A 27,480-nucleotide genomic window follows, 5' to 3' on the forward strand; every position below is an offset into this window, starting at 1 on the left:
GCTTACGTTGCAAATTGCAAACTGATGTGCCACTTTCGGTATCTTCTGTTAACTGTTTGATACTTAGCTAACTGAAGCTAACTTAGAAAAGGATGGTGTAGTAACCATAGCAACAGAATGCCTGACAGCGTCGGGGTTCAAAGGTAATGTGCAATGCATTTTGGGTAGTGTCATGGCGGGACACACTTTCATGTGAAAGCACACACAACTTTACGTGGGTGTATCGTATTTTATTGGGAAACGTCTTTATTCAGAGTTATATTGTTATCCATCGTCTAAGCCAGAAACATGGCTTCCACTGCAGCAGGCAAACAGAGGATACCGAAAGTGGCGAAGGTATAACACTTCAAAGTAGCTAGCTGGGCAACAATAACGTTAGCTGATTTGCTAACTTCCTTGCTACATCGTAAGGCTCTGAATTACAAGGGCGATTGCTAATAAAGCAGCCTTATGTTGTACAAGGGCGATTGCTAATAAAGCAGCCTTATGTTGTACTGTAACGTTAACTGTAACGTTTTTCTGAAATTGTAATGACTTTCATGGACAATACGACTAAATAAAATTAACCATAAACATCAATTTTTGTATTTTCAGGGAAGAGTTAGCCTTAGCCTGCTAACAACTTTGTAGACAGTGGGCAGTTAGCAAGTTGTGTTATTAGTGGAATCGAACAGTTTGAATCTTTTAAATACCTGTTGTTTACATGTTCCACATGTACATTGATGTTTTTCCTCTCAACACAGGTGAAAAATAAAGCACCCGCTGAAGTGCAGATCACTGCTGAGCAACTGCTCAGGGAAGCTAAAGAGAGAGAACTCGAACTTTTGCCACCTCCACCAAAACAGAAGATCACAGATGAGGAGGAGTTAAATGACTACAAATTGAAGAAACGGAAGGTAAGTTAGCTAAAATATGTGACATTTACAAGGCATTCGCATGTCATGCTTCACAAAACGTACTCAAACACGCAATGTCTGTCTCTCGCAGGGATTTGAAGATAACATTAGAAAGAATCGCACAGTCATCAGCAACTGGATCAAATACGCACAATGGGAAGAAAGCTTGAAGGAAGTACAGAGGTAGGCCTGTCATTTCAATGCGATAAACTTTTCTGTTCACTACACGTTGTTTCAGAGGTGTCGGACCTGTAGCCAAGCCTGAACGTCTCCCTCTCTTCCTCCAGGGCTCGGTCTATATACGAGCGTGCTCTGGATGTAGACCACCGGAACATTGCTCTCTGGCTGAAATATGCCGAGATGGAGATGAAGAACAGACAGGTGAACCATGCCCGCAACATCTGGGACCGAGCCATCACCATCCTGCCCCGCGTCAACCAGTTTTGGTACGTCCCTACCACTCCCTTTAAAAACGAAGCAAGCCTTTGCTAGTTACACAGTGCGTAATTGTATGCCACTTTTAGTGTATCTTACAAGGACTTGTGTGAAATGTATTGACCAACTCCATGTTTCTCTTGTTTTTGTTGTTCAGGTACAAGTACAGTTACATGGAGGAGATGTTGGGCAACATCGCCGGTTGCAGGCAGGTGTTTGAGCGCTGGATGGAGTGGGAGCCGGAGGAGCAAGCCTGGCACTCCTACATCAACTTTGAGCTGCGCTACAAGGAGGTGGAGAAGGCCCGCTCCACCTACGAGAGATATATCCTTCCTAAGTTCACTCTGCATTTCCCAAATGTCACTGTTAGCAGGCAATTCAAATATGGTGATAACGAAGCGTATGATCGGGATAAGGACTACCATTGGGCCTGTATGGCTTGTCGGTTTTCTTGCTTTTAAATCTCCTTGACTCCAGTGAACTTGTGCTCGTCCATCCTGACGTGAAGAACTGGATTAAGTACGCCCGCTTTGAAGAGAAGCATGGCTACGTCGCCCACGGCCGGAAGGTTTTCGAGAGGTCCGTGGAGTTCTTCGGAGAGGAGCACATCGACGAGAACCTCTTTGTGGCCTTCGCCCGCTTCGAAGAGAAACAAAAAGAGGTTCGTAAAGAACGTCAAGCATTCGCTTCCTTTTTGCACCTAATGTAGACGAAACCCAGTTCCAAGACTTTCTACCTTTTTTAAAATGTTTTTCTAGTTCGAGCGGGTTCGAGTCATCTACAAGTACGCCCTCGACCGGATCCCCAAGCAGCAAGCCCAGGAGCTTTTCAAGAGCTACACCGTGTTTGAGAAGAAGTACGGAGACCGGAGGGGGATCGAGGATGTCATCGTTAGCAAGAGGAGGTTCCAGTACGAGGAGGAGGTCAAGGTAAAACCTACATCTTATCCAGAGTGTTAACTGTAGGTCAATGGTATTTACTGGTGGGTTATTTGTTTATTTTATATAATTTTTCTTCCTCTTGATCACTCTTTGTGACTTCCTTCCCCTCAGGCCAATCCACACAACTATGACGCTTGGTTTGACTACCTGCGTCTGGTGGAAAGCGATGCCGATCCCGAAACCGCCAGAGACGTGTATGAGCGGGCCATCGCCAACATCCCGCCCATACAGGAGAAGAGGCACTGGCGGCGGTACATTTACCTGTGGATAAACTACGCGCTGTATGAGGAACTGGAGGTCAAGGTGGGCCGCTGGGATGTGAAGTCTGAACCCTTGTAAATAAACATGTGTGAATGTATGTAAATGTATGTAAATAAAATAATGTAAATGTAAATGTATGCATTTCTGCAATTGGCTAGTTTTGATCTTTATTTTTCTTCTTGGCAGGATCCAGAGAGAACCAGGCAGGTGTACCAGGCATGCCTGGATCTCATCCCTCATAAAAAGGTACTGGCAGAGAATGCGACATCCAGCTCTCTCTCTCTCACTGTGTCTCACAACGATGCGATTGTCAGTTCTACCGTGACACTTACTTGCCGTTTCTTCTCCTCAGTTTACCTTTGCAAAGATGTGGCTCCTCTACAGCCAGTTTGAGATCCGCCAGAAGAACCTGCAGGCAGCCAGAAGAGGCCTGGTAAGAGTCTTGTCTATTAGGATGCCATTGTGGCTGGTGTTTTTTTCCCCCGCAGTTACATTTACTATTTAACTCGACGCTTCATCCAAAGCGACAGGCAAAATAGCTTATCTTTAAATGCAGCGGATTATCAAAGACCGGAAGCGCGCAGCTCGAACAGAATCGCAGTTGTTTAATAAACACATTCCCCCCCCCCCCCAAAAAAAAAAACTGTTCAGCGTTAACGACCCCCGTCTCTCCCGCTCGTTGCCAGGGTGCATCCATCGGCAAGTGCCCCAAGAACAAACTGTTCAAGGGCTACATCGAGCTGGAGCTGCAGCTGCGGGAGTTCGACCGCTGCAGGAAGCTGTACGAGAAGTACCTGGAGTTTGCCCCGGAGAACTGCACCACCTGGATCAAGTTCTCCGAGCTGGAGACCATCCTGGGCGACACGGAGAGGGCCCGCGCCATCTTCGAGCTCGCCATCGGCCAGCCGCGCCTCGACATGCCGGAGGTCTGACTCTCCGTCGTTGGGTGGGCGGGTTGGGGGGGGGGGATTCACAATCCAGTGTTGTTCAGAAATGACCCACCGATGAGATGGCTAATGATTCGACGCTGCCACCTGCAGGTGCTGTGGAAGTCCTACATCGACTTTGAGATCGAGCAAGAGGAGTACAACAACACCAGAGGGCTGTACAAGAGGCTGCTGCAGCGCACTCAGCACGTCAAGGTCAGGAGAACCGCCCTCGCAACCGCACCGTCGCCACCCGCAGTACTCTCTTTAGTTCCGCAGCAAAAAAAAAAAAGGACTTGCTTTCCATGGGTTTAGCCTCTGGACAGTGTCGTCAAATAATCCCCAAATAATCTAATCCCCCACCCCCCCTCCCAACGCCTCTTTGGGACGACAGGTCTGGATCAGCTACGCCCAGTACGAGCTGTCCATCGACAGCCCCGACCGGCTGCAGAGGTGCCGGCAGATCTTCGAGGAGGCCAACAAGGGCCTGCGCAGCTGCGAGGAGAAGGAGGAGCGCCTGATGCTGCTGGAGTCCTGGAGGGAGTTTGAGCAGGAGTTTGGCTCCGACAGCACCAGGGAGCGGGTGATGAAGCTGCTGCCCGAGAAGGTGAAGAAGAGGAGGAAGCTGACCGCCGAGGACGGGGTGAGTGTCGGGGGGCGATGCGGAGGAGACGTACCCGCGGCGAGTTTTCTCGACAACTCGACGGCGCTCTTTGTTTTGAACGGCGTAGCCTGTCACTTGTGGTCACGTTTTTTGTCTTTTCTTCTTCTCCTCACACTTTTTCTTTTCCCCCCCCCGTCAGTCCGACGCAGGCTGGGAGGAGTACTATGACTACATCTTCCCAGAGGACTCGGCCAACCAGCCCAACCTCAAGCTGCTCGCTATGGCCAAGATGTGGAAGAAGCAGCAGGTGGATTTGGATGAGGAGGATAAGGAGGAGGACATGGAGGAGGAGGAAGAGGGAGAGGAGGAGGAGGGGGGAGAAGAGAAGGGAAAAGATGAAGAGGGGTCAGAGAGATCAGGGGAGGAGTCAGAGAGATCAGGGGAGGTGCCAGAGAGATCAGGGAAGGGGCCAGAGAGATCAGGGGAGGGGCCAGAGAGATCAGGGGAGGGGGCAGAGAGATCAGGGGAGGTGCCAGAGAGATCAGGGAAGGGGTCAGAGAGATCAGGGGAGGTGCCAGAGAGATCAGGGGAGGTGCCAGAGAGATCAGGGAAGGGGTCAGAGAGATCAGGGGAGGGGCCAGAGAGATCAGGGGAGGGGCCAGAGATATCAGGGAAGGGGCCAGAGAGATCCGAGGAGGGTACCGCATCAGAGAAGCCTCCTATCCATGAGCCAGCCAACCATAAGCCAGCTCCAGAGAAACCTCCCCAGAAGGGCTCATTTGATGACAAAGATGATAGCAGCAGCAGCAGCAGCAGTAGCAGCAGCAGCGGCAGTGGTAGTGGTAGTGATAGTGGGAGTGGCAGCAGCAGCAGCAGTAGTAGTAGCAGTGAGAGTGAGGATGATGATGCTGCTAAGAAACAGCCCAAGAAGAGGAAGAAGGATTCTGACTGAATTCAGCACGCTGCTATTTCCTTTACTGTATGGCAGGTGGCCGTATCCTGGGGAGGGATGTTTCCCTTGGTTCCATTTCTATTGCTTTTCTAATAAAATCCCAAAACAAAGGTTGTTGTTCACAAGTGTTGTTTCAGGCCCTTGTTTCATTTGTAGGAATCATGTAATTGTAAATACATCAAACAACAAAATGAAATCTGATGTTTGTGTCTCATTGCGTGCACCTCATGCAGCAGATATTACAAAGTTGGAACACTGCAAACGCAACAGAAGTAGGTCACACAATTGTTTATTGAATATGAAGCACATTTCCATCGCCTCTCATAGATCCGCACACGGATGATGTATTTAAACTGTGGCTCTCGGACCCAACGGCATAAAAAACATTCTGCAAAGATGTAGGCCTATTTGACAGATTCATACAGTATGTACAGTGAAATTCAAAATACCTAGCAAAAAACAGGTCCTGATAGTGGAATATTTCACATTTCGGTTCATCCTCGTCTACGTCACCGTGAGGGGAGAGGCAGTGGTGTCGGAGAGCCACAGTCTACCGTTATTCTATATCCTCGGGTCTGACGGGGTGCGGTAAGGGGACGATCGACTTCTTGTCCGTGTCCCTCGACAAAGCCTTCCTCATATCTGCAGAGGCAACGGGGCGGGGCGTCGGGTTACCGCGTGCGCTCGCTCATGGAGAAACAGGAATGTGTTCGACGGGAGAGGATGGCGCTTACCGTAGGCGTCTTCATCCGGCTCCCCGTTACTGGCAGAGTAGTATTCTATTACGGTCCTGTAGACACTGTAGCCTAGCTGTTTGTACATGTTGACTGCCACTTGATTGGAGACTCTCACAAAGAGGTCGACGAAGAACCCGCCCTTCCTGAATGGACGGGACAGCAAAGGCGTGAGGCCGCACAACGGCGGCAAGGTACAGAAGCGTGTTGGGGCCGAGCGCGTCAGTTACCTTTCCGAGATCTCCTCCAACATTTCCATGAGTTTGGCAGCCAGTCCCAGTCTCCTGAACTCCGGGGCCACAGACAGAGCTGTGACGTGGCCGTGCCACTCCTCACGTGCCACGGATCCCTCCGCCTTGCCCATGACTGGAAAAGACAGCAGCATGCTTTAACTGCAGCACTTCTCAAACCTTTAGGGGTGCCAAGGACTGGCAAGGCATGACTACAGTTCTTTGTGTTTTGTTTTGAGTTGCCCATTTGGACTCTTAAGTGTTCATCTACTTTTTTATTTACGAAGAATGAATTAAATTCACAAGAGAATCGAATTCTAGCTCTGGAATGTCTACATATCCGGGAACACTTAGTTGATAAAAAAATGTGTTTGCTATCAACTATACAAGCAATTTGTTTTGAGCTGGCCATGGTTAACTTGCTGTTGTGAGACTAATAAAGGCTGCAGACATGCAGGCATTTCTTCCAGCAATGGTCAACAAACGTTTGTCTGTATCATGACTACATATAGGCCTACTGGTACTTACTGTATCCCATTAATTCCCCACCAGGTGCCTCTGCAACAATGAAGTACTCTGGCCAATGGGCAAGGTACTGTAGGTAAAATGGAATCCCATACTGGAATGGAAGGTTAAGGCAAATTTAGCACTATATTAGTGCATAAAGAATTCCATTTTATTTGACACTGGCTTACGTTATTCACATGAGCTTGACATAAGACATGTTGGGATCAGGATGAAGTCTATCCAACAACCCTGCAGAAAATCAGCTGGTAATCAGTTCTGAAAGGATACAGTTTCTGTGAATGGATCCAAGTTTCTGGGAAGAGAAAAAGAAAGATCTTAGCTTTGCCATTTTTACTCGATAGTTTTGTATTTATTGTATGTTCTTTCTGTATAATTTCGGTGACCTTACATGAATATTGCTATTCTGTTTGCACTATCTATTCTGGCCAGATGCTAGCTAACGCTAGCTCAATAGCAAGTTAGACTATAAAAATGTACAAGATATATATAAAAACGAAACGTCCTGCCAATGTAACATCAACCCCTGTTTCGTAATATCATTTTAGTAATTGTGAAAAAATGTTAAATAAACGTACATATTGTTGAATTTAAACAAATCGTCGCACGTGAAAGCCCGCACTGTTGTCATTTTGAAGCAGTGTACAGTGACCTTTCTAGAACCCTATCAATCAGACTTTGTCTGTGTTTTAAGAAATCTTCCCTCTGTTGGTTTGGAGGGGAACCACACCCTTAAAGGCCCATGAAGTACACTGCCACCTGCTGGTTAGTTTCGTCCATAGCATAACATGCAGGTTTATTTTTGACAAAAAAAATGTATCACTATAAATCATTGATCATGAATGGCATTATTAATTGATGCCATATTTCTATAAGCTCCGAGCTAGCACCAGTATAACAATAAAAAATATATACCTGACAGTTATTTGTTTCAAAGAGAAATGCAGTATATTCTCAACTTCTCAAACAAATGACTATATTTGGCTATATCAATTGTCCATAATCAAAATCAGAATTATTTAAACCACACTGTCCATTATACAACTCATGTTGGAGTGCCAGGCGTGTTTCAGCCGCTTTTGGTTGAAAGGGGACATTACCAAGTTCCCCCAGGGAGCAGTACATTGTAGGTGGAGTTACTTGACAGATTATGAAGACAATCACCAAAACGACATGGTACACTTATCAGCATAACACAGTGTGTGTGGTCCATGCAAATGGAGTTGTTTCAAGTGTTTGGATTGCTTGGATTATTTGTCAGTTTCAGCAGTGCCCAGAACACAACAGCAAGGTATGTAATCAGTTGTGCTTTTGGTTTTCATTAGAGTAGTGTGAGCTGAAAACAATAATGTCCGTTCTCCTGTAATATTAATTTATAAACTCTCTAAGAACAGAGAATTTCTCCCTTTATAATAATCAAAACCTATAAAAACAAATAGGAACATACTGGTTGTGCTAATGTTGTCACAAAATATCTTTTCACTAAACTACCAAATGGATGTAAAGCACGTATGACCGACTGTTGCCTGAATTCCCCTTTCATTGTGCTCCTCTTCACTTCTCTTGCAGCCCCAGGCGAGATCCTTCGTATTTGATTTCTGTTCCGAAGGATCTTCGGCCTGGCATCTCCACAACATTATCAGTCACCATCCTCACAGGTTCCCCCGTCAGAGTCAGTGCTGAGCTTATGAATGGCAACAATAGAGTTGCCTCAAACACAACAACAATTCAAGGAGGTGACCTATCATTCTCATTTCAATTACAAGTACATCTGCATTCCAGATACACTTTATTATCGGCTGGTTTGAATTAGACCTTACACGACTTGAACTTGTTTTCTTCATTGATTTGCGTTCGTAAAGGTTCCACTGAGGTCTTGGTTCTTCCACCGGTAAGTGTGTCCTTCTTTCATTTGTACTGCAACCAAAATGAAAATAAGGTATCTCTACATGATGACGATTGGATTGCTGTCTGTCTATGGTTACTTCTTGAGTTGACGTACATTTTCTCATTTTATTGAAGAGAATCTGAGTTCTGTGTCAATCTTAAAACGGCAACCATCTAGGTTGTCTCATCTCAGGTCACCATGACTCATGTGAGTCATGTGAAGATCAGGCCTTAATAAACAACAACCATACTATACACCTGACCAGTCAAGTGAAAGATGGATCACCAACCTCCATTTTGACTGAGAGAACAAAGGTTGCTTTACCCTGCCAGGGCCCCTCTGCATCCAGCCCTGGTCACCTTTGAACCCTGGGTTGCTGTGGCCCGTCTCCTCTCTCTCTCTGCAGATCCCTTACTCTGAACAGAGCTACTGGAAACCCTACAAGCTGCTGGTCAAAGGCTATGTGAGGAACAATGTGGTGTTCAACGATTCGGCGTATCTACACTTCAATCCCAAAAGCTTGTCCACTTTCATTCAAACTGACAAGCCTAACTACATGCCCGGGCAGGTAGTGAAAATCCGGGCAGTGTCCATTCATCCAGATGGCAGGCCGTATGTGAACAGCATAGACATTTTCATTAGGGTGAGTGTGTTTACTTCCCACTGTTGTTTTAAAATGTTAGGATTACGTATGGAAATATGAGCTGGTGGTTGAATGTAGCTTGGGACATTGTTGTAGCCACGGCGATTCCATCATTCCCGTGTCTTGTGTCGTTGCTGTGAGGCAGGATCCAAAGCGGAACATGATCAAGCAGTGGCTGTCTCTGGACAGTGTTTTGGGTGTCGTGTCTAAGGAGCTTCAGCTGTCAGAGAATCCTCCGCTTGGCCTATGGACCATTGTAACCACAGTCAACGTGAGTCTGTTCGTTCGACAAGCGTACTCCTAATGTGATCAGCCGTACATAAGACCCACCATAACTGCTGCTCCTGACTCCTGAAATGTGAAACAGCACTGCCATGTTTTGTATGGGCAGTATTTGTGGTGAGAGTTTGTGTTCGATTTTAGGGTGTCATGTGACGCGATGGATTTTGATTAGGAATGTAGTGAAAAATACAATTATACTATGTATAAACCTCTAAATATTCCGGAATATTATTGCCAACAAAAATCTAAGAAGAGTCCGGGACTGAAATGCTGTTCCTACTTAATATATCTATTGTGTTGCAGGACGTTGTCAGTGAACAGCAGTTCAATGTCGCTCATTACGGTGAGAATGCATTTTTCAGCTTCTTTGAGAAACCACCCTTCACTGTTCTACCACTCCCATGTTCTGTTTGTGACAGAGTGAGATGACCCTCCAGGGAAGACAGGTTATGTCTCAGTTCTTTTACAGTGATGTCTGTGACTCCCTCTTATGGTTTGCTCTTCCCTACTGTATTCCACTTGGTGATTCATGACAGGTGTTAGAATCCGTCTGTAGTGACTATCAGCATCTCCATGCTGATACAAATGCTTTTACAGTTTAACACATTGAATTGTACTATTTTTGCACGGTGAAGACTTTTATAAATGACAGTGAGAATTGACAGGGATCACGGCCCTTGAAAATTGGTTAAACATGCAGTTTTTTTGACAGTGCTTCCTAAGTTTGAGGTGAAGATAGATGCTCCCTCAGTTCTATATCGTGATAACAGCCTTTGGGGGACAGTTACAGCCAAGTGAGTATTCCATACAATACTAGTCTGCAACTAGAATGTACACAAGCATGTACATTTTCATGGAAGTAAGTTTGAAGTAATGTCTAAATTGTATTGGAATATGTATTTCATAGATACATGTATGGTAAGCCTGTACATGGACAAATGAACGTCACATACTTGCATACTTTCCATGGTATTGACGTCAGCTATGATGAAGAACAAGAGGTACGTTGGAAACAAACTGCACCTATGTTTGTATACATAAATGCATGCAAGCTGCAACTATGCAAATTGCAACCAAGTGCAAATGTGTTGGTACACAACTAGTTAAGGTAAGACTGTGGGGTAGTTGATAGTTGAATGTCTGTTGTTAATTAGGTAAGAACCTACAGCCTATATATTAGGGTCACATAAATATAACTAATTCATAGCAAACTGGGGTCTGCAATGTTTGTCTTGATATTTGTTTGATACAGATTGACGGCACAGCAGAAATCACGTTTGATATCATCAGTGATGACTGGTGGATGTATAAACGTTCCGTAAACATGTACAATTATGAAAATGAGGAGTTCCTCACCATAACGGTCAACGTCACTGAGTCCCTGACTGGTAGATGAAGTTCTTTCATTTACTGTATTTCATTCTTACAATGTGTTGTGTTCTCTGTCAGTAAAAAATATAAAATATCCTCAATGAATTGTATGTCGTATTCAGTCACTTCCCAGAGGTGATAAACATAATATTAGGTAAAAAATAGTGAGCAGAAATACAGACAAGAGTTTACAATTTCTGAATGTACTTTTTGTTGATTTTCCGAAAGGACTGACATATGGCACCACCTGGACAGTGACAGTGGTGAAATCGAAATATGCTCTTGCCTTCCATGGATATCCCAAACGAATAAAACCAGGTCTGAACTTCACTGCAGAGGTAAAGATGACAAGGTCACCTAATTGTTTCTTGAGCTGGTAGAAACACTGGAATGCTCCTTCTTACAAGCATGACGTGATGGGTAAAGCTTTCTGAAGTAGGTCATGTCGCTCGTTCCCGTTTTGCGTTTCCCTTGGTTTCTCCAGTCAGATCACTGATCGATTGTGTAGCGCATATCATCGTTTCACACCACCTCATGTCATGGTACACCGGTGGGGAGTTTAATCTGATTATTCTATGTGTGTCAATGTGTCACTGATCTTTCCTGTGTCGCATATCAAATCTTTGAAACCTTTCCCAGTCCTAAGCACCCTAATTCTCAATCCAGTAATAAAAAATCGACATCTCTGGAGGATTTGCTTTTGTGTCAAAAGTTCAGGTTGTTCTGTTCTACAGCTGAAAATATCAACGTACAACAAGGAGTCCCTGGGGAAGGAGGAAGGGGAAATAGTGACGGTGACAGTGACACAGCAGAAGCACAGTCCCTGGAGCTGGAACCCAGAGATGCTGCGGCCCCGCTTAGATCGAGAACCAGACATGCATGCCTTTACTCCGATACCTGATGAGATACTGGTCCAGGAAATGGCGTTACCTTTGCCGGCTGATGGAGTCATACCCATTCACATTCTGCTCTCACAAGAAGCAGCCACAGTCACCATAGATGTAAGGCCCATTTTTTCCTCTCCAAACACCGCCGCGACCGTTAAATCCCATCATGTATATCCAAGGCGCAAGCAACCATTTTATTGAACTTGGTGACCTTCCCTTTGAATATGTTTGCAACACCAGACAAAGCTGCGGTTAGAACAACAAGATAAGCTAAACATGGTGTCTGGTGTCGTGTTTTTCTAGGCTTCGTTTAAGGATGGTCTTAAGATGCTGCAGCTGTACTGCAGCTACAAGTCCCCCAGTCGCTCCTACCTTCAGATCCAGAGTCCTCACCCAACTCCAAAGGTACACGTGGTCCGTGCTAAACTGCTCAAATCTGCTATGATTAAAGAATACAGATGGGATGGTTGGTAGCGTGATGATATAGATTTGAGGCTCGGAGGTTAAGATGTATTTTGGAACACATGGTACAGTATTCCATTCGTGTAATTAGACCGGTCATGATGGCAATTTAGTTTCGATGACAGTCAATTGTTTTGTCATTTGTAGTTTTTTTTGTAAGCCAACCTGTTTGTGTCTCAGGTTGGATCCCCACTCACCCTGCTAATTCAGAGCAACTTTGGACTACAAGAGTTCCACTATATGGTGAGCATGCTGGCTTGACAAAACACTCGCAAAAGAGAATGTGCATCTCTTCAGCAGTTATCCTGCTGAATCCCACAAGATAGACGGCACGAAGGTTCACCGTGGTTTTCACGGTTCCCCAGGTGATATCCAAGGGCCAGGTAGTGTCTGCTGGAAGACGGGCCTCCGCCTCCCTCACCCTGACCCCGGACGAGACCTGGGCTCCCCTGGCCTGTGTGGTCGTCTACTGCATCCATCCAGACGGGGAGGTCATCAACGATGCTCTGCACATTCCCATCACCCAAGTCCTGAAGAACAAGGTGTCTCTGAGCTGGAGTGAGGCCCGGGTCAAGCCTGCAGGCGGGGTGTCCCTCAAGGTGTCAGTGGCTGAGCCTGGCTCCCTGGTAGGGATCCTGGTGGTGGACAAGGCTACACGCTCTTCCCAGTCAAACAACGACATCACCAGGGAAATGGTAAGGAAGACCTCCATATAATAGTTAAAAGAACTCCTTGAGACGACGGAAAATATGTCTACCGGGTAACTCAGAAAGGGGAATGAGTGAATGACTGTATCTCGTTTCCAAGTATTTGCCTCTGTGACATTTGGTAGGGTTTAGGGAAAGCGAGAGTTCAGGTGGGATTAGAAAAGACTCGTTCAGCCTAAGCAAGAGCCCCCTTCCCTCCAAGGACGTTCCTTTGACGCCTCTCATCACAACACACATATTTGATGTGAGATAATACACCCTGCAGGTCTACCTCTGAAACCCGATCCGTCTCTCTCCCACCCAAGTATCGGCCGGGTGTAAAGCAAGGCACCATAAAGGGCTTTCTCCGAACCTGGTCGACAGGTTCTAACAATGTAGGCCTTGTTGTGTAGTTCTGTTATTGTTTGGCTTTTGTCGGTTGTAACAGTAGTGGGCTTTGGGGACTGGGGGATGTGTCTTTCTCAGGTGCTGGAGGAGATGGACGAGTACGGCATGAAAGACATGCTGAACTCGGTGACAACAATGGGAGATCCATATTCCATCTTCACGGTATCTATCACCCTTCCGGGCATGTCAAATGGTTTCGATTACATTGCACATACCTGTAGAACATGTTCTTGTTCATAGAGCTGAAAGTACATAATCATGATATTGTACCGATATCAAATTGTTTGTCATGCATTCTTTGTGATGATGTGTCAAATCCCAAGGCATGTGGCCTCACAGTTCTGACAAATGCCAGGCTGGAGGAGATGGAGGACAGCCTAAGACCTGAATTCCGTAAGTTTTAAAATGCAACTCATGGTCCCATAGATCCTGCTTGGATTTGCCCAAACACACCCATTCATTCTCTCTTCATTGGATAAAACAAACCCTCTTCCAACAGAACTTTCATCAAGATAATAGTTTATCGTCTCCAGTACTTACGGAAGGGAAGGTGCAGGGAGCGTGTTAGGAGGATTTAGAGAGGCGTTTCGTATAGTCATGTAGGGAGTCAGGTGGCTGAGCGGTGGGGGAATCGGGCTAGTAATCCGAAGGTTGCCAGTTCGATTCCCGGTCATGCCAACTGACGTTGTGTCCTTGGGCAAGGCACTTCACCCTACTTGCCTCAGGGGAATGTCCCTGTACTTACTGTAAGTCGCTCTGGATAAGAGTGTCTGCTAAATGTAAATGTAGATTGAAATGTTGTTTCCACTCTGTTCATATCGTGGCACTCCAGAGCAGGGCTCACATCAAGCTTGTTTGCTCCACAGCAGGGGAGGGATTAAACATCCAAGAGGGAGACTGGGCCATGGAGAAGGACCCGCCGCTTCGGACGAACTTCCCTGAGACCTGGCTGTGGCTGGACACCAACATAAGGTGAGAGGATCGGGGCCGGTCACCTGACCCGCCTGGACACCGATTAGAGAGTTCCAACCAAACGAGTCACATGACTGAGGAAAAACTCAAAGTTGCCTTCTCTCGTCGAGGAGTCTGGATATTGGGGTGGATAGTGGAAAGATGTGGCGGGTGTTTCTGTATTGAGGGACCTGAATTGTTGCTGAACACGGGCGGGCTTGTTTCTTTCTCAGTGTTTCGAAAACAGCTGAGTTGTTTGTGACTGCGCCAGACAGCATCACATCCTGGGTGGCCACAGCCTTCGTCATGTCTCCCAACTTGGGCCTGGGGATTGTGGAGACGCCTGTGGAGGTACGGTTAACAACACACCATCTCAACAGAAGCGCAACCCCACTTATTTATGGGGGGGGGGGGGGGGGATTGGTTAGAAAACAAACAAGTTCAAATACGGGTCATTGCTTTCAAATGTCACGTTTGAAAGCAATCACGGCCCTGGCTGTTCCTTGCTTACTCAGAGAGTGCTCTTCTCAGCTCACAGTGTTCCAGGACTTCTTCCTGTCCCTGAATCTGCCTGTTTACATCATCCGAGGGGAGCTGCTCTTCGTCGAGGTTATTCTTTTCAACTACCTCAAGCATGACCTGGAGGTGAGAGTCTTTAATGCACTCTTCCATAACACTAAAACTGAAGTGTACATTGGTTACTGTGTCAGTATATCCAGTAGCAAGGTTCGTAGTTAGATATGATTTATATTCATGTACATGCCTTCTCAGAACCCTTATACAAACTCTACCACTTCTTTTATAATTATCCATGTAGTCTTGTTTATGACTCGTACCTTTGGGACCTTGACTTTAAGGTATCTGAGTATTCTGCCGGATAGGTCACCTTTGGGTTGATCCGATGCAGATCATTGTGCTTCTCTATCACTGTTCTGATCTGTGTCATTGTTCAAGTCAGTGTTCACCTGTCCTGTTGCTTTTATCTTCTTGGGAGAGAAACACTTCCTTTTGTCTGTGTGCATTTTGTTGCCTTTGAAATCCGTGTGAAACGATCAGGTGAATTCCCTCTGTGCTCTCTCTTTCTCTCTTTCTTTCTTTCTTTCTTTCTTTCTTTCTTTCTTTCTTTCTTTCTTTCTTTCTTTCTTTCTTTCTCTCTCTTTCTCTCTCTCTCTCTCTCTCTCTCTCTCTCTCTCTCTCTCTCTCTCTCTCTCTCTCTCTCTCTCTCTCTCTCTCTCTCTCTCTCTCTCTCTCTCTCTCTCTCTCTCTCTTCTCTTTTTGCCAGGTCATGGTGACTGTTGCTCAGAGTGACACCTTTGAGTTTGTTTTCCCGGACAATGAGGACTTGTCCACAGCCAGTGTACAGAACGTGTTGGTTGAGGGGGAGAGTGGCCTGTCTGTCCTGTTTCCCATCAGGCCTCTGGTCCTGGGACACATCCCCATCTCCGTCAAAGCCATGTCCTTCGTTGCGTCTGACCGCATCCTCAAGATGGTTCAGGTCAAGGTAGAGACATTGACTTTCCCTACACTTTCAGTTGACCAGTTATCGTAAGCATCTTTGAGGTCTGTTGACCACCCATTGGAAAAGTATGTTTGTATGACTACAGTACTCAAATACACATACCAGCACTGAGTGTTGTATTCACTAAATACACAAAACTTGATCTTGTTAAATACATGAGTTAGCTTTGCCCAGGAAGTGTTGACTCACCAACTTTGTGCACATTCATTTTTCATCGCTGTTGTTCCTAGCCGGAAGGACTCGAGCAGTCTTTTTCAGAGACTGTTTTCTTGGAGCTGACGTCACAAGAAGGGAACTTCACCAAGGACATTTCATTTACCTTCCCTGCAGATGTAGTGGAAGGCAGTGAGAGAGTTCAATTGACAGCTGTCGGTATGTCTTATGTAGAATGTATCCCTTTCACCGGAGTCATAAACTGAAGACAAAACCACATTCCTACAATCTTGTAAAAACCATATTCCCTTTATCGTCTGAATTTAATGAAAATGACCTTAGTCCCCATAAAATACGTTGTTGAAGAACAAAAGAAGGAGCAACACTAACATAGACTGTAATCGAATCCTTTCAACATTCATAGATTCGTAAATTTCAGTGCAAAAATGGAAAACAGTGACACGTAAAAAAAAAAATGGCTCCAATTTATTTTACAGTCAACAGCTGTGTGATTGTTTTCGTACCCTTCAGTGCACTGGGCCGTGACATTGCTGCATCTGTCACGCTAGTTAGCCTAGCATGCTGCTTGGTTGTTTTTGTAGTCTGCAGTGGTAAACAAGCCTGATGTTGAAGTGGTGGCTCTTGTAAATAGAAGAGAGAGCCTGTGTTTGTTGGTCTGCGACTCTTGTTTCAGATTCCTGCTGAGGACTCTCAAATGGAATAATGGATGAGATGTCTTTGCCCCCTTTAAGCTCTCTCTCTCTTTCTCTCTCTTCCACTCTCTCTCTCTCTCTCTCTCTCTCTCTCTCTCTCTCTCTCTCTCTCTCTCTCTCTTTCTCGCTCATCTGTTGTGCAGGTGACATTCTTGGTCCCTCCATCACGGGTCTGGAGTCCCTCATTCAGATGCCCTATGGTTGTGGGGAGCAGAACATGATCCACTTTGCACCCAACATTTACATCATCCGCTACCTCAAGACCACAAACCAAGCAGAACAAGGCACCCTGGACAAAGCCACATCCTACATGCTGAACGGTGCCGTCTTTGTCGTTTTTGCGCAAAGTCATTTTTGTATCCAAATGAGGAACCACACGAGCGACCATAACGCCGTCTCTTGGTCCTCACAGGTTATGAGCGTGAGCTGTCCTACCAGAGGGACGACGGGTCCTTCAGCGCGTTCGGAGACAGTGACTCCTCTGGGAGCACTTGGTGCGTGAGCTCTCCCACTTTGGTCCTGACAGTAGGGTTTTTAGTTACCTGTCGCTCCAAGGTCATAGGTCATCTTGGATACTTAGTTCCATATGCAGAGCACAAGGCTTCCATCCAGGAGTAAGGAGACAGTAAGCCGAGACCATGTGTATGATGAGTTATGACGTTGTCATGGTACCAGAAGGTGAACACTGTGGAGTGGACATTCTATGTTGAGACTCGATTATCTCATGCTGTACTCTAGAAGGAAAGAATTCAATGGAAACTACATTTGAACTTGTCTACTCTGTAACCTACTCACGTCAATTTGACCACCAAGCACCAGGCTGTGATGGACTAATGATTCCAGGCCTGTTACTAATAAACCATCTGTAATTCATTCTTTAAGTCAACATCTAAGTTCTTCCTCTGCTTCCGACAATTATTCCCTATTAGAAATCACCATTACAGGACAATGCTCTTGTTGATTTACTTTTGAACTAAGTCAATTTTTTAACACAGTCAAAACCGTTTTGCGGCCGTATCCATTCCTCAGGCTTTCTGCCTTCGTGCTGAGGTGTTTCCTGCAGGCACAGCGCTTCATCTACATTGACCCCATGGTGATCTCTGGCACTGGCTTCTGGCTGGGTGCCCAGCAGCGGTTCGACGGGGCCTTCCTGGAGCCTGGCAGGGTCATCCACACTGAGCTCCAAGGGGGCCTGGATGGTCCTGTGTCCCTCACAGCTTATGTCCTCATGGCCTATTTGGAGGATGGTGACTTCAAGGTGGGAAACAATCTGTACTGTCAGTGCATGCAAATAGATGCACAGTACACACAAATACATTCAGTACATAACCAACATGGCAAGGAAGATTCCCTGAGGGCGCACAGTATATCTACGAAGAAAGAACCCCCGAAAAAACATGAGGTATTGCCTTGTCTGGGAAAATATCAACCGAATGTGTCTCCTTTTCAGAACATGTATGCCAGCAAGGTCTCCAGTGGCCTGATGTTCCTAGAGACGCACTTGGCTCTGGGGGTATCCAGTAACTACAGTCTGTGTCTGGTAACCTACGCCCTGGCCCTGGCCAACAGCAGCAACGCAGACCTGGCGCTAGATCAGCTGTGGAGACGAGCAGAGATGAGGGGTAATCACGTGGTGGGGGCAAGGCTGGGGCCTGTGTGAGGGGCTTGGGTGGTGCTGTGATGCTGTGCAACATCATATATATATATATATATATATATATATATCAAGTACGTTCGAGCAGGGAATGTTATTGGAGCTCTTTTTCTTCCCCTCTCGCCTCCTCCTGTGCAGACGGTGTTCCGTTCTGGGGCTCGCCAAGCGGGGGCTTGACGGATTCCTGGCAGCCGCGCACCGTGGACATGGAGATGGCCGCCTACACGCTTCTCTCCATGCTCCGGCGGGGGAAGATGTCGGAGGGTTTCCCCCTCATGAAGTGGCTGAGCCAGCAGAGGAACCATCTGGGGGGGTACGGCTCCACGCAGGTAAAAACCCCTGGACGCGGAGCTCTGGGTCTGACTGACCGGGGTCTGGAAATGTGCTCCTCTTTGGGTTTAGCCGATATCCACCCGTCGCCATTGAAACCGAACACATGAACTCACTTGTCAATGGAGCCTGTTCTCTGTCAGTCTCACAGCCCCAAAGTAAGAGCCTGGAGATGGGGAAGCTGTGATTAAACCGAGGGGCTTATACCTAAAGCCCACGAAGGATAGCGTAGGGGGTCAAGAAATATTTGGGGGCCCGAAAGGCTTAAAAGACAGGCTCAGTGGAGATGGGATTGGAGATCAACCGTTGTACAGTCTGCTGGGCTGGCACTTGGCCCTAAGCTGTGGTAAGAAGGTTGTGATCATACAGGACGAGAACCAGCTGCCTCGTCAGTGTGTCAGGGTGGGAGGGGTTGGGGGCTGGCAGGGCATGTGCAGATTAAAGTTATTTTCAACAGCCTGTGTTCTGACACGTGCGCACGCACACACGCACACGCTCGCGTGCTCACTTGAGCATTCGACGCCCACAGACGCACATGCACACGTGCATGAAAGTACGTGGAGACATTAATGCACACTTCACAACTTTGAAGCACGACTTTAAAGTGGTTTTTGGGGGGGTTGCCTCTCCGCAGGACACGGTGATAGCTTTGCAGGCCTTGTCTGAGTTTGCCGCCGTCGCTGGGCCTCAAAACATGGACCTACAGATCCGGGTGACTTCGGTACCCCCATCAACCACGCTGGCCAACTTTCACATCCATCCCGGAAACTACCTGCTCTATCAGAGCCAAGAGGTCCATTGAATTTGTCTGATTGTAAAACACTTACCGAGACTGTCTGTATTGAAAGTGAAAACCAAGACCAGTTAACAAGCCCATTGGGGTCGACACCTCTTCTTGGACATGTTAGACCATTGTGGTGTTTGTTTCAGGTGTCAGAGCTAGAAGGACAGATCCGTCTGCAGGTCACTACAGAGGGTCATGGATTTGCCCTGTTCCAGGTAGGCTCGAATACTTGTTGAAATCCAATTGAAATGTATTCCTCGTAGGCTATAATGGATTCTATGATAAACATTAAAAATGATACCATCACCCACGCCCAATTCTAAAGCGAAATATATTAGAACATTTCTAATAGTTTTCAAACCAGGTCTTGCATTTACTTATCCTGATTTATGTCTCCTAACCAATGTTATACCTTAATCATGGCAATTCAAGCATTTGGGGTTGCATTCCTTCCAGGAACCTCACCATGCGACATGACCTTTGTGATCGAAGCATGCTTGTTAATGGGTTCCTATGGAACTGGTGTTTTGGAGGGGGGGTGGCATGGATTCATATGGTATTCATAGTCGCTGATGCTCATGACATACTGTCAGCTGCAGATACCCCATAGAGCCTGACAGCATGGGGGAGATGTTCATTAGCAAGGCACAGCACATGAACCAAGCACAGCAGCTGGGAACAATAGAAACCGTGCCCCCGTCACTCCCCTAGCTATCTCTAATCGAAAGGATCAAAAGAGAAAGAAATGTCAAATTGTCCAAATGCGTCCATTTTGAGTGCTTCACCTATTTCTTTGTGAGCGCCGCACGCTGAAGTCCCCCACCAGGGGTGGAGCCCCCTCTGCCGGACTGACGTGAGTCGGTCCGTGTTTCCAGCCCTGACGGCACGTCTACATCTTGATATGCTTTGACATTGTAAAACGGTTTGAACAACCTGCAGGCTGCCAGAGGGAATACAATGGAGATGATGCTGGACTTCTGCTTTAGTTTACCAGTTCTCATTTCTCTCTCTTCTCTCTCTCTCTCTCTCTCTCTCTCTCTCTCTCTCTCTCTCTCTCTCTCTCTCTCTCTCTCTCTCTCTCTCTCTCTCTCTCTCTCTCTCTCTCTCTCTCTCTCTCTCTCTCTCTCTCTCTCTCTCTCTCTCTCTCTCTCCCTCTTCTCCTACGCCCTTTCCTCCCCTCCCCATCTGTCTCACGCAGATGAACGTGTTCTACAATCTAGCGAGTCAGGGGTTGTCTCGGAGGAAGCGCCACGCCGAGCACGAAGCTTTCGATTTGAGCGTCGAGATGTTCGACATCGACATGTACAACGCCCACCTCCACATCTGCACCAGGTGAGGGCTTTCGGCCGTCAGGCCGAGTGCTGTTATTCACCCTAGGTTGCGTGAGATGTCCTCAGCACTAGGGTTTGATACAGCCGCTTCCATGTGGGGTTGTCTCCTGCAGTCTGGAGGAGGGTCAGGGTATTAACCAGACGGGCATGGCTATCCTGGAGGTGGGCCTGCTCAGCGGCCTCAGTCTCGCCCAGGAGGGGGTGGACATCAACGATATCGTCCGAAGGGTGGACACACAGGCGGGCAAAGTCGTCCTCTACTTGGACTCTGTACGTTTTCCCATGACATCCCCCAGACAACCTCTTCCTTGATTTACGGTTGGATTCATGTCTCCCCGCTGTTCTGCTCCAAACACACAAGACACATCTCCCTGCTATGGGGAGAGCTAGTCAGGTCAGGTTGGTCAGCTGATTTCACCGTCTAACATGCCTCTTATGTCGCACACGTCGCCCCGCTTCCTCAGGTGACGATGGAGGAAATGTGCGTGGAAATCCCCCTCGTGGTCGAGCACAAAGTGGTCAGAGTCCAGGATGCGACTGTTGTCATCTACGACTATTATGAGCCAAGTAAGAGACGAGTCACCTCGCAACCAGGAAGTCAATCAGGAACATTTTCAGGGGCCTCATCGTTCCAATTCTTGTTGTTTTCTCCCACAGGGAGGATGACGGTGACCACGTACACATCTCAACTGAGGTCAGACATGTCTCCATGCTCCTTCTGTGGAGAGGACTGCAGTCAGTGTGGGGGAGAATATTTGGTCATGTCTGGAAGTGTGCCTGTTTCTCGCTATCGCCACCTTGTGGCCAGTCTGACATGCACTCTCTTTGTCCTGCTGGCCTGTGGCCTGTAAATGAGATATCCGTCGATAGACTCACTGTGTGTGCTATTTGGTTGTGTGATAATATTAGCAGAAGCCCAATAAGCAGGTGTGTTATTTAGCTTGAATGGGCATTATCGATCAATGTTTAATTCTATAATTTTGCTTCTTAAAACGTTTTGGTTTAGGTTCACAATCATGCACTGGAATGTTGTAAATACCTAAAATAGTTTTTTGATTTGACTAGATTGAATTATGAGAAGAGGCTTAGCATTTACATTTTTGAATTATGTTTCTGTTTTAATTGGCCTGGTATGATATATTCACTACTAGGAATCCTGACCTTATGAAACCATGGCAACAAGTGATTGCCATTGAAGAAATAGATGAATTGCTTCTTCACTTGCTTTTTTTTTTTTACATCTTACCACTAAAACAGTAGACTCTCATTTCAGAATGAATCTAGGATTGCAGAAGTACGAGCTGAATGAATATATGCATTAGAACATTGAAACAGAAGATGGAATTAGGAAAAGTGAGATATTCCATAGAATCTTAAAAAGGGCCTACTGGTAGCTTAAGGGATTCATATACATTCACACAACCCTCACCTATTATTGACACAACCAAAGGCGTTACAATGAAAACAGCATAGAATAATTGATGTGGCGTGCATGAGCCTATATTAAATCTATGGAATAAAAAAAGCGTATGTCGTGATTTACAGGATAACCTTCAAACAGACCTTTTTTTCTCTCGTCACGAAGGTCTTACAGGGAGTGCGGAGCAATAACGCATGCTCGAGTAGCTGGCCAGAGAATCATGGTGAGATGACATAGTGTCCTACGGCCCTCTCCTGGCCTTTTGAAGTAAATGACCAAAAGTGTTCAGGAGGGCAGTAAATCACAACCAGGAGATAGACTCTGTCGACCTGACTGAATCCCATTAACGTCCAGCATGTTTTCATTCAGAGCGATGTACATGGCCAGGCTGGCGCTCGTCAGTCCGTTGACCGCGTGAAGGGAACGGCAAGCGCAGGGGGCACGAGTAGCACTTTTAAGAGTCCCCATAAATTCGGGGCACTTAAGCAAGTATGCTGCTTTGGAGGAACTGTAGCAAACTGAGCTATATTCCGAGAGATTGAGACATAAAAAAAGCTAAGGCCTCGTGACTTCAAAGTGCCTTCATGACAAATTCACGACTAAGGATGAGCAGTATAAAGGCAGGGGAGCCGTCCAGATATCCTGGACATACATCTCCAATCCCAGTCAGAGTCAGATGGCTGAGCGGTGAGGGAGTCGGGCTAGTAATCAGAAGGTAGCCAGTTTGATTCCCAGCCGTGCCAAATGACGTTGTGTCCTTGGGCAAGGCACTTCACCCTACTTGCCTCGGGGGAATGTCCCTATACTTACTGTAAGTCGCTCTGGATAAGAGCGTCCGCTAAATGACTAAATGTAAATGTAAATCCCACTCCACTCTTCTGAAGCCCATCTAGACTAATGATGAAACGCGGTGAACCTGGGAAACTCTGCACTGTTCTTCAGCTTCCTCCACCTCAAGCCGGAAGGTTCTGTGTTTGCGCCAATGTAATTGAAACCACCGGCCTTCCTTCTGGGGTAGGCGGCTCTGGGTCTGCTTGGGTCAACCCGAGGCTCTGCAGGCCTGGGTCGGGATCCATCCTGGATTCACCTCAGCTGCAGATGATGCACGTCTGATACGTTTTCCCTGAGTTCCAATCTCATCCTCCTGTCCTCATCTTGTCTCTGCTCTCCCTTGGTAAGGCGGGCTTTACGGAAAATAGCTCTGTAGTCCATCCGTAGTTGTTGCACACGTCACCCACTGATTCTTACAAACACAACCTGATTCGCACCGGAGATGTAACGATGCCCTATGAAATGACCCAGGCAACCGGGGAGACCTGGGAAGCCAAACCAGGAAGTGAGTGAGCAAGTCAGGAATATCAAACACAGCTGTGAGATGCAGTGGTGGGCCATGGACTCTTGGCCAGACGGTTCAAGTTCATGAGAATAAAGCCAGCTAATTCTTTCAGTTCCAGGTACCATACCCTATATTATAGTCATTACACCACATCGGGTTGAGCTTTTTCTTTTTTAATTCCCATAATTTGCCATGTACTCCTGTGCCAAGAACATAGAGGTATCCAGTCCTTGCTAACAACCAGAGTTATCGCACGACTCTCTGGTGCGTGGGTTTTTCTGTTTGTTATCTCACGGTATCCATGCAAACTCGTGTGTGGACAAACACAGGCCAGTAGGGATGGTCACCTAAGTCCCGAAACATCTCAAATACACCACTTGCGGATAAACATGGTTTGTACGGCCAGTTAAGCATGCATCTTGGTCGTGTGAGAACATAAACAAGACAGCAGAGGCCAATATGTTTCCTCAGCAGAGTGTATAACTTCTCAATACATCATTAGTCTGTCTAAATAGGTCTGGTCCATGTGTAGGCCCAAAACCACCACAACATATGCACCACAGACCACGCCAGCCTCAGACGAACAGACATCAAACAATACAAGAATGTCAAAATTATACTGTGCTCCAACATAATTCATAAAAGAAACTTTTTTTTTTTCCTTCCCCCCCAAATTCTTTTTGTCATGGAGATGAGTAATTGCTTTTGCTACAAACACCTGGATCCAATTATCAAACAATGCTCCACTCCACTAATTTGTTGGTAATGGGTATGGATCCAATATGGTATTTGCTTTCACTGCATTGATTAATACACAGAGGACACCTAAACGTCAGGTGACATCACAGCAAGTTTGGTTTATAATGTAGTTAACAGAATATAATTGACTATTAGAGCAACGGGAATCGAGTTCAGCTTATGAGAAAAATGCCCAGGGGTGAGGGATTGGGAAATTTCAGTCTCCAACTTGTTTACGTTTGTTAAGGGAGCCAAGAAGCATCTCACAACACCTCCTTAGCTCGAGGCTGAATCAGAACCTTCACGTTCACCTCATGTGAACGTAACATCGACCGTGGATCCAAGCACACTTTCCCTCTGCAAAGAGTGGACGACTTTTCTGACCCCTCCGCTTCCTGCTCCTACTGGTTCCACCACCAGGTGGCGAGCTTGTTCAATGCAGGCTTTTGCATGTGGTGGGAAAAAAGGCCAAGAAGGGTTTTCCATGATGAAAAAGGTAACAACAGAAACCTTTTATAGAGGCTTTCACATTGCCTGGGTAAGTCAAACTGTGTGAGGAGAGAGCCTCTCTAACTCGCACTGTTAATCCAAGGCAGATGGGACTGGGCTCTCTGCCAGAAACTCATGGAGCACATGCACCAAAATAATGAGGACAATATGGAATGAACGTTTCACACACCATGCAGACATCCCTGATTGTGGCATAATGGGGTTTCTTCTCACCAACTGAATGTGGTTCTCAAATGTCCTTGTTGCCACTTTATGCTGTAGTGAAGGATCTACTGTCTTATGATTGGTTCACTGATCTTTTGAAAATCATGTTCACACCTAACGGTGTTTAGGTAGGGAAAATAATCATGAAATGAACACGTTAGAAAAGGACTGAACTGAAGGAAAAGAACTTGGAGAGATGAAGTGTGAGAAATGTTCGTTCGCTTCATTTTCTTGTTGATCCGAGCCATAACGCTGTAATCATCTTCCCTGTGAACAAGGGATTTGTTTCCATTCCTTTACAAGGTTTGGAGTGGATCGAGCTAGGCCAGACACGCTCCTCCCGAGAAACAGGGAGCGCAGACAAGATCCCACCCGGGCCAACCCCCAAACCAGAACGCTCAGAGCGTAAACGCAGCAATCACATTGCTGACGAGGAAAAGGAAAGTTCCAGCGAGAGAATAAAGGCGGGCTTTTTTCGTTAAAGCCATCTTTTCCAGTCCCACACATGAAGCAGAGGTTCTTGCCAGTCCGGCCCGCCAAGAGAAAGCCATCATGGAGAAGATGTACACTATTCATTAGTACTCGGTTTTCCTTAGAGGCCCCTGGGGGTCAGAACATGGAGATTAAGGAGGCCTCCCAGGGGAGACAGTTTACCCTGGGTGTCCCGTTACAGAGCTGGGGCTTTGGCCCCATGCCAATGCTTCCATTCTCCGATGTCGTCACACACGGGGACAGGTCAGGGAAAGGAAAAGGGAAATGGATCATTGGAATAGAGTCATTGAAATGTCCAGGCTCGACGTTGGATCGCGGAGCTGTTAGAGAAGGTGCTTAGTGGACCGCTGCTGTGGGGAACGTTCGACCTGGCCCCTGTTTATCACCGTGGTGATGGTGTGTGGCGGAACCCTCCTCCGACCCTGCAGAGAATCAGGTTACATAGAGGTTTCTTGTGAGGACGTTTTTATTGTTGCCCTTTATCATCCCCCCCCCCCTTTTTTTCGAAATGATCAAGTTGAGGGCTGGGTCTCTCATTTTGTGTTGTGTTGCAGAAACTTCTCAGAAGTGAGATGTTGAAATCAACCTTGTTCCTCTGTCCAAGTGAGCTTGATGAAAACAATTTCCAGGAAATTCGGATATTCTATTAGAAAATAATGCTGAATGAGTCTGAGGTAATGATTATGTTTGCAACCGGTTATTTATATCTGGCAGTCATATCATTTCACTGGGGTCTTAACCATTGATATTCAGTTATAAAGAAAGAGTTCAGGAAAACAAACTCTTTATAAAACAGTTACCATGAAGATACAAGCATAACAAATAATAGTATGAACACTCGCAAAGAAATCCTCCCAGAAAATAAATGGTTTTTTCTGGGAGGATTTTCTGTAATTGCAAGGGACTAAGTACAAAGGTGCAGAGGTCTCAAACTATTTACATTGCTGAAGTAATAACTCCTTTACTATAACAAGCCTTGTCTCATCACTCACGTTGTTCAGTCAGTTAAAGGAATTTTGCATGGAATTCTCTGACATGAATACTTCAATGCAGATGCATCCCCTTTAAAAATTGCCTTTCATCTCCTAAAATTGCAGTTTGCCCAATGATAATCTTTCAATTACTGTTAAAACTCTTATAGGCAGCTGTTCCAAGCACAGTTTGGTACAACCTTGTCTATATCAGTCACACTCTCCCTCCTGGAAAATCTTTGATTTGGCCTAGAGCCCAAAGTGATGTCATCATCAGGCCACAGTTCAAAATAGTTCTGGAGAGAGGGGGGGGAGATGGGGGGGGGGGGCGGGCGTACTTGCTGGTAGTGGTGAGACATCCAACTGGCGGGGGAATTGCTCATCTCATCACAGGGAGTCATGGAAGTCTTCTGGTTGTCTTCCCACCAGGGTCCACTCAAACAAGCTTACTCACAACACGGCGCGGAACCTCTTCAAAGAGCTCAACTCGGAGCCAGCTCAACGTAGTTAAATGCTGGCCTCAGATGAAGAGAACAGGGAGCTCCTCACGACACAGAAACACTTTCAAAACAGCCGTAAGGAAGACAAAGACCTCAGCCCGGGACATTCAAGAACCGATTCAAAACAAAATCCCATTCTCTACTCCCACAGAGGAGTTGGGGCTTGTGTAAATTTGATGTCTCTCAAGGCTCTCTGGGATATGAAGTCTGGAGTCATGCACTGATTTATGAATGGAACCAGAAAATTCAGGGTAAAGGTTGTCTTCAACGAGGTCAGGCGCCCTTCTTCTCTGGAAAAAATGTGCCTGCGTCCGTCCCCTGCACTGTGATTGTCAGTCCCCGCGGGCGGCCTGTAGTAAGTCATCCACCGAGCATGCTCAGAGAGGTCAGTCTATGGTCCCGGGGAGGAGAGTGTGCTTTAGAGGTGTTTCCAGATACAACGTTGCTGCTGGTAAAAGTGCCGCGTCATGGACAGCTGAAGTGGAAGGGGGTTGGTGGGAAGGGGGGTGTCTATGGCTCATGTAGGGGACGTTTGACATCCCTTTCCTGTCGGCTTGCAGTTGGCAGGGGTCCACAACCCGTGGAGTTTCTACGCTCAGCAGAGTTGAACACACTCTGTGTTAGTGTTGTGCATATACGGTTGATGGCCACTGCTTGGTCGAAACAATTGTTTGGACAATAACGACACAGACCTCAGGTGAAACACAACACAATAGTCCTTAGGACTCAATGGAGGAAAAAAG

General features: G+C 46.6%; 3 protein-coding genes across 3 annotated transcripts; 2 read left to right on the forward strand and 1 right to left on the reverse strand.

Annotated features, from left to right (window-relative positions):
* Positions 1 to 186: 186 nt before the first annotated feature.
* On the forward strand, positions 187 to 5,211 carry crnkl1 (crooked neck pre-mRNA splicing factor 1). Its single transcript, XM_067242161.1, has 15 exons — positions 187 to 336; positions 744 to 896; positions 988 to 1,079; positions 1,184 to 1,342; positions 1,489 to 1,655; positions 1,814 to 1,992; positions 2,090 to 2,260; positions 2,384 to 2,575; positions 2,720 to 2,779; positions 2,886 to 2,966; positions 3,220 to 3,459; positions 3,574 to 3,675; positions 3,854 to 4,102; positions 4,263 to 4,592; positions 4,656 to 5,211. The coding sequence occupies exons 1-15, from the start codon at positions 289 to 291 to the stop codon at positions 5,013 to 5,015; spliced, it is 2,583 nt and encodes an 860-aa protein (XP_067098262.1). The 5' UTR covers positions 187 to 288; the 3' UTR covers positions 5,016 to 5,211.
* A 77-nt stretch (positions 5,212 to 5,288) lies between these two features.
* naa20 (N-alpha-acetyltransferase 20, NatB catalytic subunit) lies at positions 5,289 to 7,156 on the reverse strand. The gene is made up of 6 exons (XM_067242160.1): positions 7,083 to 7,156; positions 6,775 to 6,799; positions 6,508 to 6,598; positions 5,980 to 6,115; positions 5,750 to 5,895; positions 5,289 to 5,657 (listed from the first exon to the last, which is right to left on the reverse strand). The coding sequence occupies exons 1-6, from the start codon at positions 7,133 to 7,135 to the stop codon at positions 5,572 to 5,574; spliced, it is 537 nt and encodes a 178-aa protein (XP_067098261.1). The 5' UTR covers positions 7,136 to 7,156; the 3' UTR covers positions 5,289 to 5,571.
* Positions 7,157 to 8,590: 1,434 nt separating this feature from the next.
* cd109 (CD109 molecule) lies at positions 8,591 to 21,433 on the forward strand. Its single transcript, XM_067241772.1, has 30 exons — positions 8,591 to 8,599; positions 8,799 to 9,035; positions 9,181 to 9,306; positions 9,621 to 9,660; positions 10,030 to 10,111; positions 10,225 to 10,318; positions 10,570 to 10,705; positions 10,917 to 11,026; positions 11,423 to 11,689; positions 11,879 to 11,980; positions 12,218 to 12,280; positions 12,403 to 12,732; positions 13,210 to 13,293; positions 13,455 to 13,524; positions 13,998 to 14,103; positions 14,316 to 14,433; positions 14,614 to 14,727; positions 15,365 to 15,583; positions 15,832 to 15,973; positions 16,611 to 16,787; positions 16,880 to 16,961; positions 17,497 to 17,725; positions 17,918 to 18,089; positions 18,260 to 18,450; positions 19,086 to 19,244; positions 19,382 to 19,450; positions 20,434 to 20,567; positions 20,680 to 20,836; positions 21,031 to 21,133; positions 21,224 to 21,433. The coding sequence occupies exons 1-30, from the start codon at positions 8,591 to 8,593 to the stop codon at positions 21,415 to 21,417; spliced, it is 4,116 nt and encodes a 1,371-aa protein (XP_067097873.1). The 3' UTR covers positions 21,418 to 21,433.
* Positions 21,434 to 27,480: the final 6,047 nt, after the last annotated feature.

The sequence above is a fragment of the Osmerus mordax genome, chromosome 8, assembly GCF_038355195.1.
Source record: "Osmerus mordax isolate fOsmMor3 chromosome 8, fOsmMor3.pri, whole genome shotgun sequence".
Taxonomy (NCBI): domain Eukaryota; kingdom Metazoa; phylum Chordata; class Actinopteri; order Osmeriformes; family Osmeridae; genus Osmerus; species Osmerus mordax.